This window comes from Oreochromis aureus, linkage group 2 (assembly GCF_013358895.1).
Source record: "Oreochromis aureus strain Israel breed Guangdong linkage group 2, ZZ_aureus, whole genome shotgun sequence".
Taxonomy (NCBI): domain Eukaryota; kingdom Metazoa; phylum Chordata; class Actinopteri; order Cichliformes; family Cichlidae; genus Oreochromis; species Oreochromis aureus.
In genome coordinates, this window is record NC_052943.1 from 14,862,257 (window position 1) to 14,875,971 (window position 13,715).

Here is a 13,715-nt window from a genome sequence, read left to right on the forward strand (position 1 = left end):
CGGGTTACACAGGATTCTGCAGACGGACATGGAGTAAAACAGACGAACCGGCAGTGAACACAGGAAAACACAGGGCTTAAATACACAGAGGGAGTAATTAGGGGATGAGCAACAGGAGGGAAACACAGCTGGGGGAAATTAGGCTAACGAGACAGGGGAGAGGTGAAACTGAACACACTGACATGAGACAAGAACTTTCAGAATAAAACAGGAACTAACAGACACGGAGAACCAGACAGGACACTGAACCTGACAAGCAGACTCATGAGCAGACACATTAACACCATGGACAGACAGAGACACAGACGCAGACTCAAAGGCAGGCCAAATATAACACAGAACTCAAACAATAATAATCATCATTATCAACAGATAGCTAAAGAAACAGAATATAATTATAATCAAAACAGTATCACCAGAGAAGAACTAAAGCAAAAATAAACCAAGACATAAGAAACTCAAAATGCTGGGCCGAACCATAACCGAAACTCAGTACCCTGGGCTCCAGACAGCCCAACAGGAACCAGGACCGTGACCCCAAAAACCAAAAACAGAAAAACGACCTGACCAGAGTCCAAAGGGACAGAGTCCAAAAGCCCAGATGGCCAAGTTCAGGGGCCGACCGAGGCCGACAGCGCCGGAGGCCGACAGCGCCGGAGGCCAAAACAGTTCAGTTCCGAGGCCGACCATGCGAAAAGCAGCGGTAGCGGGGCAGGTCGGAAGGCGAGCCACGCAGTAGGCAGTGGCGAGGGGACAGTTCAGGGGGCCGACCGCGCGGGCGGCGACGGCAGCGGCGAAAAGCAGTTCAGGGGCCGACCGTGCGCACGGCAGCGGTGGCGGCAATGTAAGTCCGGAGGCCGCCACGCTGAAGGCAGTGGCGACGTTCAGGAGGTCGCCCATAGCGGCGAAGATGCCCAACAAGCGGCCTGGCAGATGACCGACGATGTTGAGGCGGCAGTTGGGGACCTGAAGGCTGCGTGGCCCCCGCACCACCAGGCGAGGCGGAGACTGGACCAGACGAAGCTGATGATGCTGAAGCCGGATCGGGCGACGGCGGCTGATGATGCTGAAGCCGGACCGGGCGACGGCGGTTGATGATGCTGAAGCCGACCGGGCGACGCGGTTGATGATGCTGAAGCCGGACTGACGCTGAGGCGGAGGAGGCTGGACCAGATGACGGCGTGGGTGAAGCGGATGAGGAGGCTGGACCCGACGACGGCGTGGGTGAAGCGGGTGAAGAGGATGAAGCCACGGAGGCTGCAGCTGGCGAGGATGAGGCCACGGAGGCTGCAGCTGGCGAGGATGAGGCCACGGAGGCTGCAGCTGGCGGCGATGAGGCCACGGAGGCTGCAGCTGGCGGCGGCGCTGCAGAAGGCGACGTGTGAAGCCGGAGACGGAGGCGCTGCAGGCGCGTGAAGCCGGAGACAGGCGCTGGCTGGTGACGGCGCTGCAGAAGGCGACGGCGTGGAAGCCGGAGACGGAGGCGCTGCAGCTGGCGGCGGGAAGCGGAGACGGAGACGGCTGGCGCGGCGTGGAAGCAGCAGGCGCTGCAGCAGGCGTGATGAGGCTGCTGATGCGGGAGCTGGACCAGGTGAAGCTGAGACGGAGGCTGGGCCAGACGAGGGCGGAGATGAAGCTGGACCAAACGTGGATGAAGACACAGAGGCGGAACCTGACGGCAGCGGGACTGTTGCAGGCGGTGATGTGGATGCTGCAGGCGGTGATGTGGATGCAGCAGTTGATGCGGGCTGATGAGAAGACTGCTGATGCGGAGGCTGCAGCGGAGGCGGAGGCTGGACCAGGCGAGGCTGATGACTGGAGGCTGCAGCTGGCGATGTGGATGCTGCAGCTGGCGGCGGCGTGATGAAGAAGCTGCAGCTGGCGGCGGCTGAATGAAGCAGCTGCAGCTGGCGGCGGCGAGGCTGAAGCAGCTGCAGCTGGCGGCGGCGTGGATGAAGCAGCTGCAGCTGGCGGCGGCGTGGATGAAGCAGCTGCTGCTGGCGGCGGCGGGCGTGGATGAAGCAGCTGCTGCTGGCGGCGGCGGCGGCGTGGATGAAGCAGCTGCTGCTGGCAGGCGGCGGCGGCGTGGATGAAGCAGCTGCTGCTGGCGGCGGCGGCGGCGTGGATGAAGCAGCTGCTGCAGGCGGCGAGGATGAAGCTGCTGCAGGCGGCTGGACGGGCTCCTCGGGCCCTCCAGCTGACGGTGCAGAAGGCTGGATGGGCTCCTCGGGCCCCCCAGCAGACGAGGCAGGTGGCTGGACGGGCTCCTCGGGCCCCCCAGCAAAAACAGTCCAAAAACCAGTGGGCACAGGGGCCCCTAACACACGCAGGGCTGAACCAGCAGGCACGTGGGCCTCTGGATAACACAGAGCAGAACCAGCAGGCACACGGGCCTCTGGCAGGAACAGGTCAGAACCAGCAGGCGCACGGCCTCTGGCAGAACAGGTCAGAACCAGCAGGCGCACGGCCTCTGGCAGGAACAGGTCAGAACCAGCAGGCGCACCCTCTGGCAGGAACAGGTCAGAACCAGCAGGCGCACGGGCCTCTGGCAGGAACAGGTCAGGACCAGCAGGCACAGGACTCTGGCAGGGACAGAACAGGACCAGCAGGCACACGGCCTCTGGCAGGGACAGAACAGGACCAGCAGGCACACGGCCCTCTGGCAGGGACAGAACAGGACCAGCAGGCACACGGGCCTCTGGCAGGGACAGAACAGGACCAGCAGGTGCTAAGACCTCTGGCAGAGACACCGGTAACTGAAACCACGCAGGGCACTGGCTTTGCCCAGGCAGCACTGGCACGGTGCAGTTCTTAGCTGGCGTCTTGGCCTCCAGGGGTCCAGAGTCGGCTGAAGGCAGAAACTCAGCCTCTGGGAGGCCCTGGGGCGAGTAACAGTCTCTAAATTAGCCAGTTTCTGAGAAACTGCAGTTGTTTTAATGGGTTTGTCTCTCCGCTTTAAATGGGTGCTAGGAACGGGATTCAGAATGGGTGGCACAGACATAGCCTCCAGTATGGAGGGAGCAGGTGACCGGGCTAATGGAATAGATGCAGGCTGGGCTAATGAACTGGCTAAAGGCTGATGTACTGGTTGAAGTGAGACTGGAGTTGGTGGTGGAATGGATGAAACACAGTCAGTTACTGTTATGGATGTTTTGAAAATGCCAACTTGTGAGAGGTCAGTTACCACGAAGGTAGGTAAGCGCCGTGTACTGTCTCTACTCTCACCATGAACAGCCCCAGAAAACACAGTCTCAGAAGCACCAGCGTCCTTTGAACTCACCACAGCTGGTCGCACAGTAGTTCCCGAATCCGGCTGTGGGGTGAAGCGCCGGCGGCGCGATCGTTGCTTCCCCACCGCTGACGGCTCCGACGGGCAGGGCAACACCTCCGGCGGGTCAGGCCGTGAAACCTCCGGTGGGTGAAGCTGAGACAGCTGCTTCGGGACGGTCGTAGTCCGCTGTTGCAGAGCAGAATCCGCTACTTCCCGAGCTTGCACCGCCTCCCGGGCTTTATGCAACTCAGAGATTAAGTCCGTAACCCCCTTGAGCTGGCAGAGGTAGGGATTTCCTCCCAGGATCGCCTCGATGGCTTTTAACCCCACCACTTTTGCCCTTGCGTTGGTGGTGTGGGTTACCCAGTCCATCAGGCGTTGGATGCGTGCGAGGTCGCTCTCCCCAGACAAAGCTGCTGGATCCATCTTGTGGTCGCGTCGTACTGTCACGGCTGAGCAGCAGTCGTGTGGTGAATTGGGAAAAGGATCCAAAATGCAGGCACTGGCCGGGGTGCGAGTGAATGTTTATTTACAGAGGTGATAAGGTGACAAAAACAGGAGGAGCAGAGCGGGGAGTAAACAAGCCTAAACTGGGGAAAACTAAAGAACTCAACTTAAACCAAACACTCACGGAAGGAGGAACAAAAAGCACAAAGAAAGATGGCGGAGAGACGCAGACTGAACACCGGGTTACACAGGATTCTGCAGACGGACATGGAGTAAAACAGACGAACCGGCAGTGAACACAGGAAAACACAGGGCTTAAATACACAGAGGGAGTAATTAGGGGATGAGCAACAGGAGGGAAACACAGCTGGGGGAAATTAGGCTAACGAGACAGGGGAGAGGTGAAACTGAACACACTGACATGAGACAAGAACTTTCAGAATAAAACAGGAACTAACAGACACGGAGAACCAGACAGGACACTGAACCTGACAAGCAGACTCATGAGCAGACACAGTAACACCATGGACAGACAGAGACACAGACGCAGACTCAAAGGCAGGCCAAATATAACACATAGAACTCAAACAATAATAATCATCATTATCAACAGATAGCTAAAGAAACAGAATATAATTATAATCAAAACAGTATCACCAGAGAAGAACTAAAGCAAAAATAAACCAAGACATAAGAAACTCAAAATGCTGGGCCGAACCGACCCTGGACCGTGACAGACCTAATGTTTAATAATCCACATTTCGCTGTTTTACTCTTTGGTGCAGTCGTGGATACAGTATTGTTCTCTCTTTGTGATTTTTTTGTGTTTAAATAATTTTTTGCTGATTTTTGGTTTGTTTTTTTGTTTTGACACAGTCTCTAAGGGGATGGGGTTTTGGGGAGATAGCAGGAGGAGAGAAGCTACAGAGAGGCGTGTAAGTCTGCAACTCTGCTTCCTGATCCCAACTCTGGATAGTCAGATTTTGGGGGGGGGGGTTATTAAATTTGGCCAGATTTGTAGAAGTGAGAGCTGCTCGATCCAAATTGGGATAGATGCAGTCTCTCCTAACAAGAACAGGTTTCCCCCAAAAGGTTTCTCAATTATCTATAAAGCAAAGCCATTTTTTGGACACCATTGAGACAGCCAGCAATTTAAGCCAGCCATCCTGTGTTCCCGGGTGCTCGGAACAGTCTGCCAGGGGAAGAACTAACGCTACCTTCAAGTGCACCAGCTACAGGGGCCTGGCTAGCTATGGGTTTTCCAAGGGTGCGAAGGTCTATGTGTTGTAACGGGAACAGGAAGTGATACTCTACCGCAGATAGAGCAAACACCAAGTGAGAGTGAAATGGTCTCAGAAGAAGGGTGGCTGTCAAGAAGCCTTTCATAAGGAAGGAAAACGGGGAACAAAGGATAAGGAATTCCAAATTACACAAAAGGATATAAGGTCCTATGCAGTGATGAATTCAGTTTCATTTTTCAGCATTGGAATGCACTGGAATGCACTTCAGGAAGCCTGGATAACTATTCCTGAAGACTATTTAAAGAAATTATAAGAAAGTTTGCTTAAGAGATTTCAGGCTGTGTTGAAGAACAAAGGTGGTCGTACCAAGTATTGACTTTCTAGCTTGCTGTAATTGTTTTTTCTTATATAATATGTATGTTTGGACATGTTTCAGTAAATCAGTGCACCCATTTTCCTAGCAAAATATAAAGGAATGAGGGGTGGCTTAAGACTAATGTACAGCACAACAGGATTTGTATATACCTGTTTCAACAATTTTCTCGGATCAAAGACTAATTCTTTTCTTGATGTATATCAATCTGAAATCTACAAGATCTGTTAGACATTTTGTAAATCATTTACCACTCCTGCCACAGTTGATATGCGGTGAAACCTTTGCTTGTTAACTAGAATTTAAAATACATCAGTGTGGGCGTGAGCAGTGCTTGTTAACACAGTATGCATTTGTAAAGATTTGCAGTTTAAGAAAACAAGTTGGGATTTTGTAATGTCAAGGTGGGCGGGTAATTTAGCTGCATTCGCTGCTGTGTTTGTGATGTTATTATGATGATTCAGCTGTGAGATTTTCTGTGACAAAAGCAAATAGCATTTTCAAGATTGAATGAGCAATGCAGCATCATTAAAACTCACACACACAATTCATCTCATTTGTCTGCAGTCAATGGATTTTCTTAAAATGACAGCACAGTGAGAAATTGCAATGCTGAATCTCAGAATTGGGGGAATTTAACAAGCAAAGACTCGTTTTGAGTTTAGCTCACCTCCTGATGATTGACAACACCTAAAATACTGTCTCTCTGCTTATTACCAGTTTTTAGAAAAGGAGAGTTGGATATGTGTTTCGACTTCACATTTCAAAACTGTTTATAGGTAGTTTGTAAAAAAATATCTTTGTTTTTGTTTTTATCAGGCAAAGTCTTTTTGTTTTTGAGTGTAACCAGTGGTTTGCACCTTCTGTAAACCCGCACTATTAATAATCTTGAAGTCATCACTTAATTGTTGCCTTTGACGTTTGAAAAATAATTCTTAGTTATTACCTAAATGACCAGACATCTTTCATTCAGCCTGCTTGAGTCCTGGTTATTGCATAGAAACTGCCATATGTTTCCAAGCAATACACCTCAGAATTAAATATGTTTACATGATAACCTTCAAGCAAAGAAGAATAATGGCGCCATAAGGTTCAATTAATTCCAGCACTAATGTTACCATTTTAGTTCTAGCTGGTCATCATATGGTTACCTTATATATTACTGTATGATTAATAATTGGTTCTGCTTTAAAGGCATATGTTTATATTGTCATTATTATCCCCGTTTGGTCTTGTTATTACCCAATTACACAAATTTAAAGTTAGTACCACTCTGCTAGATCCATTGTTCATACAAGATATTCCTTGGTTATTATTTGGATGTTACTTTGTAATAAAGTTGTAATTATTTCCACATTATATTTGCTTTCACACTAAAACCCCACTATTATAACGTTGCGGCCAAGCTGTAACAGAAAGTGCTCCCAGTCCAGGGCTCGCAAGTCGCAGGGCGTCCGGGGCTACCGATTTTTCCAGTCGGGCTACCAAAATCTATCTCAGCCCTGCCCGCCGGGCTATCATAGGAAGGAAAAATATATGTCAATGCTTTTGCATTCTTTCGAAATGTAGCTGAGTAATTATGTCGTCAATATGTGGACATCGCGTTTACCGATTTTTTTGCCAGTCGGGCTACCAAAATCTATCATCAGCCCTCTGCCCGCCTTATCAGTCGCTATCATAGGAAGGAAAATATGTCAATGCTTTTGCATTCTTTATATTTTAGTTCTGAAATGTAGCTGAGTAATTATGTCATTGGCATCGATGAGCCACTGTCAATATGTGACATCGCGTTTGAATTTGCGCTCTGTTTTTTTAGCTTTCACTTTGCGATCGCCGCGAACGGTGTGTTGAGGAGGTGAACGGCAGCACTAGATTGGTGAGTGACGATCATTTAGCGCAAAAACAGTGCAATTCCTCTGACATCGCTTTTTATCAGTCGTTAGCTTACAAGTGCAAACATGACAAGCAAGAAATGCATTATCTGTTTCAGCAGCAAGCTTGCAACACAACATACTGAAAATAAACCTGAAACATGTTGAGAGGTTGATTTAGCAGTCTTTGCAGAGAGATCGCCACTGAGCGATTCAGGCTCTGTGAGTGCGTTCTTACAAGTTCATAAAATTTCTGTTCAATTAGCAAGTATTTGAGTTGATGATTGTAATTTTTATACAATGTTGTAATTTGTGTTTCAACAATTTTTTTGATTAATGTTTTGCTTCGTTACATATTATACTTTAATGAAGGGCTACCAGAGATTTTTTTATTCGGCTAATTTTATTTGGGGCTACCAAAACTGCAGTCCCTGCCCACAGAGATTTTGAAATTTTATGAGAGTCACAGTAGAGATGTAGATACTTCCTGTTTTTCTTGTTTTACTCTATCCATGTAGTGAATGACATTGACTTTGTTCTGTCGGGATGAACTGAGCTCTGAATGAAGTTGTAACATACTGAAACCTTTTGCATGTGTAGTAGAAATAAAGTCGACAAACTTTAAGCTAACTTTAATCAGATTTCCCTGGTGATTTTATACATGCATTATGTCCCATTAAAGTATCGCTTATCTTTTCTTTTGGGGGGTTAGTCTTGTTAATTCGAAATAACTACCAGATGGTTGCTGAGTAGCAATACTTGCTTCAAGAATTACTTTGAATCAGCTACATCTAAAATAATAAATAAATAAATGAACCTCTCATTGGGACTTGTGCCTATACATAGATCGGTGATATGTCAGGAAAGGGGACAATCCAGAACATTTTGTAATAATGTGGGACAGTGGATTTCAACATCCCATACTGTTGGGACTGTATTTGTTTTCTTCCGTCTTACTCTCCATTTCTCAGCACAGTTCTGTGCTGGATGTCTTGATTTATCTGAGGAAGATTACCAGCAGTAGATCAACTAGATATGGTGTTTATTTGCTGTGTTTCAGTACAGGCTATAGGATGTCAACTTGATGAGAACTGTGGTAGCTTATTAGAGAGACTAAGAGACTACTCAGCTGATATCTGCATTTGCCTTCGCTAAAATAATGTCATTATAATAGCATATACAAACATGCTTGTCAGATATACTTTTAATAATTAGTAGAAAGCACTGAAAAGGATGCAGATAAGTCATAGCTGCATTAATGAGGAGGATATTCTATATTATCATCATTATTATATTACTATTGACTAAAGTAATAATCCTTATAATAAATCATAATTCCATTTAGTTTGCCTAATATACTGTAATCAAATACTTTTATTTATCCGATGTTGGAGAGTTTAGTAATTTCCCAACGACAGAATAAATAAAGTAAATTAGAACATGTGTTAAACATAATTAACATCAACCAAACATTTTTAAGAAATTTGAAAGTGAGATATTTTTATTGAATTTTAGCACCCTGACTCGTTTTCACAAATATTTTAAGAGCAGGAGCAGGTGATAGGTTTCTCAACACTTGGTATATGTGGTTATTCTTCCAATAACAGACCTTAACTTGAAGTTGGCCCAGTGCTTTTAGTGTACCTGCAGAGGTTTCTAATAATGCCTAATTTGAGTGAGGTTAAAAGAGAGGGAGAGACGGAGAGAAGGGGGAACGAGGAGGGAACATTTTTCCATAACTACGCTGCTAAGTAGCCCAGTCGTAATTCACAGTGACCCAGGATAGCTGCATTCATCCTGCTTAATTACGAAGCTGCAGTCATAAAATGGCTTTTTGCAGAACTGTGTGTTTTGTGTTTGTGTCCCCCTGTGATTTGCTCTCCATGTGAGGGTCTACTTTGGCTCAAAGCCATCCTTAAGAGGATCCAGTACTGTGCAAAAGTCTTAAACCACCTTGCATTTCTTCATTTTTTTTCAATGTGGTTTTGAGCAATAGTCCTCCAGGAAAAATCTTCTCTGTGTGCACCCAACTCAAGGGATAAACCAATTCTGCATCTACACATAACAGATTTGACATTTTTAGTACAAAATTTACTAGAAATGACAAATAGGACATAGTGTGACGGATATAAATGAATATTTTTGCAATAAAAAGGGAATTCGAAAAGAGACGTTAGCCAAAACCTTGGCACATCTCAGCATTGTGTGCAATGTGCCCTTGAAATATTTGAGGAAACTTTTGAGCAACTACTTCTAACAATAAATTAATCATCTTAATCTTTATCAATAGTAATAATGTTTTTATAGTCTTAATAATAACTTGAGAACTAGCTAATTGGGGTGAGTGATAGTAGATAAACAGTTACAGCTAACTGGCTGTCCCCCTACTCATGTTAAGGCTAACATGTGCTCCAGCCAGGTTAACATTGAGGGAAACTCTTTAATACTTAAGTGTTATTGAATCAGAACCTTTACTGACCTCTCAAAGTTCTTCATAAAGATTGGGTGGTCAGCGCTTCCCAACCCTCAGCCACGGCACATATTTCACATTAGAAAAGTCACAACACACTCCACCAAATGTAATTTCTTTATGTAATTTCTTCTTCATCATCTTCTGTTTTACTGGCAGTTGGCAACCCATTTAATTAGAGCAGGTAGTTGCACTGCCCTCTAGTGAAAGAGAATGTAACTGTTCTGATCACGCAGATCGCCAATCAGGTGGAACCAGACAATCTTCCACGGCACACCTGATCATTTCTCACAGCACGTTGTGGTTGGGAAACACTGCTTTAAGATACTTTGCTTAGATTTTTGTGCTACTGTTGATGTGTTCAGCTCTTTGTGAAGGGAGGGCCTATGTGTCTGTCAGTCTGCAGCTGTGCTGTGTGAAGTGAGAAAGCTGGACAAGGCAAAGACGGCACTGTTGGTATCACTGACACTACAACCAAGTATCTAATCCAACGGTATTTTTTTTACATTGCTCGATACATATCATGTCTATACCATCTACAGTACTAAAAAAATTACCTAAAAAAGTAATGTTGCTTTCTCACAATTTGGTGTGAAAAGGTACTGTAGGCGTTGGTACTGTTGACATCTCTAAGTATATATATGGATTATTTTCTGTTATTGAACAGTTTAGAAACACACAGTCCAACAAATTCCTTTGATCATATCAGTCGATCAGTGATAAGAGATCATAATGTGCAATCTATGTCCTTCTCTATATTTTTAATAACATAAAGAAAACACTTATTAATCAAGGTGATTAAAGTCATTTTAATTTTTTTATTTGTATGTAAAAAAAAAACAAAAAAAAAACTGCACTCATTTAAATCTACTTTATCCCAAATGAGCATTTATCTTTGTAAATTCTGCTCTGCTGTATTTTGTTATCACTGCTGTGATCTTTGATTTAAATGTCATCATTGCACCTCTCCTCGCAGTGCATCTCCTTGTGCAGTACTGTGTTATGGTTGCCAGCCAAGAACAAAAGTGCTCTTGCCACAGTCCCTTCCCTGCAGGAAACACTCACCTGTAGCTTTTTGTGACAACAAACGCTGCAGCAGCTAGCGAAGCAGCTCAAGGAACACTGTTCTCTGTGAATGTTTGTGGCCTCTGAAAACGTCTTATTTGAAGTGAAATTTTTAGCGTCTTGTGTGAATTTTCTCAATAACTCTGAAGTTGCCAGTTTGGGTGAAAAATTCCCACTGTCACCCTGCTGGTTTGTTCTTATTTCTTTTTATTCTGGAGTATATTTGTAATTTCTGTAATTGTTTGAAGTGACTCCTACAGACAAAATCACTCATCGAGGTGTAGAGGTTGCACTTACAGTAAATCTCTGCACAGGTGTAAATTACATCTCTGTTACAATATTATCTTAGATAATAGATTTGAGCTTTGTGCATCTTTATGTTACTGTACCATGAAATATAATAAATTATAAAAACAATATTAGAGCAGATGAAGCAGGTAAGGTTTCTTGCTGTGCTTTCTTGATGTGCTATGCCCAGCCCTAAACAATGAATCAGAAATCACAACCCACTCACTGGACAAATTCCCATTTAGATTTTCTGTTCTCTTCTTTGGTTCAACAGTGAAGTTGGAGTATCTTTTTTTATGATCTAAAACCCGGCCCTAAGTGGTTCTAAAGCTTTTGCAGTAATTGTATGCATATTTCATAATGAGCAAACCGCTTAATAGTGGTTCATTGTTGAAATTCAGCAAACACCCTTAGTGTCTCCCAAAAAAACCCTCACCCACCCACACACACAAATTTGAAGATGGATGTTCATTTAGTGCTGGCGTGAAATGGTGAACTGATGAAGAGTTGCCTTGGTGACTTTGGTCCTGAAATAATCACAGAATCTATTAAATTGGCTTGGTGTGAGCATTTTCTATGAGTGAATTAATTATGTCTCCACAGACCATTTCTGGGTGCCTTTGAGTTTTCAAATAATCCAGCTTGGCTTTTTCTGAGTTAAATAAACATGTTTTTTTAAATAGTGTAACTCTAATCATTTAATGCACCGTTTTTGTAATAAATTCATGCTGCATGCAAGTATAAAACAGTGTTTCAAATCCAACTGCACAGTTACCCTTTTTATTAGGAGAGATGGACTTTTCCTCCAGCAAGGAGAAGAACATTTTTGGCAAATGAATAATAAATTCCATCTATAGTCTACATTAAGATGTCGGTTTCTCACTACCTGCAGTGCCCCCTAATTGGCTGACCAATTAGTTTGCCATATTTATGTGTATTTATGAATTGTTTTGTTTAACCTTGGATTCGTGCATCTAATATATTGATCTATGATCTTCCCAGTGACAGCTGATGAGTTGGAAATCACTTTTCCTTGTTTTGTTCTTCACATGTTATTTTTAATCCAGGTGCACATGTTGCTTAAGGCACTTTTCCTGGTGTGCAGAATTCTTAATGAAATGGAAAACTATAGGACGTGCTCTGTATGCGATGATGCAAATGATCCTTGCTGCCACTCCGAAAGTGTTACAAAGTTCCCAAAGAGAGCATGTGAACAAGGGAGAAAAAAAATGTGCAGACACATTTTTGATATCAGAAACCAAAAGCAAAATATAAGATACATTGAACCTGAGCAAGTCAGTGGATATACAGTTTGGCTTTAAAGTGAGGCTGTGAGGGTTTCTTAAGTTGTTTGTTCGCTTCTCTTCAGGTGAACACAGCCATGCATGAAGCTAAGCTGGTAGAGGAGTGCGATGAGCTGGTGGAGATCATTCGCCAGAGAAAACAGGTCATCGCCGTGAAGATCAAAGAATCCAAGGTAAAGTGTTATATTCAACTGAATTTTTTTAAGTGCAGTCTAAAATATTCAAGTTCAGGTACAATCACAAAGGTGGCACTGACTGATTTGTTTTTACCTTTAAGACGCAAAAAAAAACAAAGCTAGCAGACAACAGTATTGGCATTTTATTAACTTAAAGGGAACCTACTATGGTTAATAAAAAATAAATAAAAGGTCACTCATCCAAATGACTTCTTCACTTATCTGAAGAAGTCATGAAGGAAGGAAGTCACTTGGATGAGTGACAAAACGTTTCTCCCACTGAAAACGCTAAATCCAGATGAACATAATCAACTATTGGAATTTTTTTTCCTGAATGTAAGTAGTTGCAGTTACCAGCGGATGAGCGTGCAATACTTTCAATCTCTCGGCGACCACGTTTCATCACAAAGCAATTGCCCAGGTCACCTCATGAAAGGCAACCTGTCTCCAAACACTCACAGCCCAACTTAGACTGACTGCAGTTACTCTCAGATTGGTCAAGGTTTGCAAATAATTGCTGTCTAATTTAGAAATTCAGAGAGGTTGCCAAGATATTGTAATCAGTCTGTGCAGATGAGCGCAACTCATCCTGGGATGTGTTTCTTTACGATAGGGAACTTGACTCGACTGTTTGCCAAGTGTCTGTAATCTGGTTATATATAATAACAAGATTCCTGAGCATCTATCCCATTTTGCAGTTAAACTACTGTCCTGAAAGAACTACAATATTTACTTATGTAGAGGAATTTTTCAATGTAAGTTTTACATCTATGAGGTTCTGACTGGACTATGAGTGTAAGTAGTTAATATGAATTTCAGTATATGTAGACAGCAACAGATTTCTGGTTTTCAAAAATGTATTTGATAAGCTAACCTCTTCACTTCAGAGTTAACGAGACTGCAAGTTCACTGCACACAGTCACAAGGAATCAGAAGAGTTTAAAGGGATTGTGACGCTAAAGGGAGACACTCGATGAACTGAGGGGCTGCACCAAGGCCTAGTATAAGATAGGATAAGATAAATATGGATTATTTTGAACTGTGAATCATGCACAGCCACGCTTGCAGAGTCCAAGAATTGAAAAAATGTAAATGACCACAATAGGTCCCAATAGATTTAATCAGTCAGAGCAAGATTATCATCCAGATGTTGTATTTTTAGTTACTGTTGAGTGTAAAACTGAATATTGTTTAAACTCCTGAGATAAG

The 13,715-nt window shown here is 44.2% G+C and overlaps 1 protein-coding gene across 6 annotated transcripts in view; it reads left to right on the forward strand.

Moving 5' to 3' along the window:
- The window catches only part of mid2 (midline 2), a 155,265-nt gene that overhangs the window by 103,657 nt on the left and 37,893 nt on the right, over positions 1 to 13,715 (forward strand). For 5 of the 6 annotated variants that reach the window (XM_039618942.1, XM_039618952.1, XM_031752906.2 and 2 more), the window contains one exon: positions 12,396 to 12,503. The exons of the other annotated variant lie outside the window; for it this stretch is intronic. In XM_039618942.1, coding sequence (XP_039474876.1) covers positions 12,396 to 12,503 — 108 coding nt within the window. The remainder of the gene's footprint in view (positions 1 to 12,395; positions 12,504 to 13,715) is intronic. 6 annotated transcript variants of the gene reach the window in all.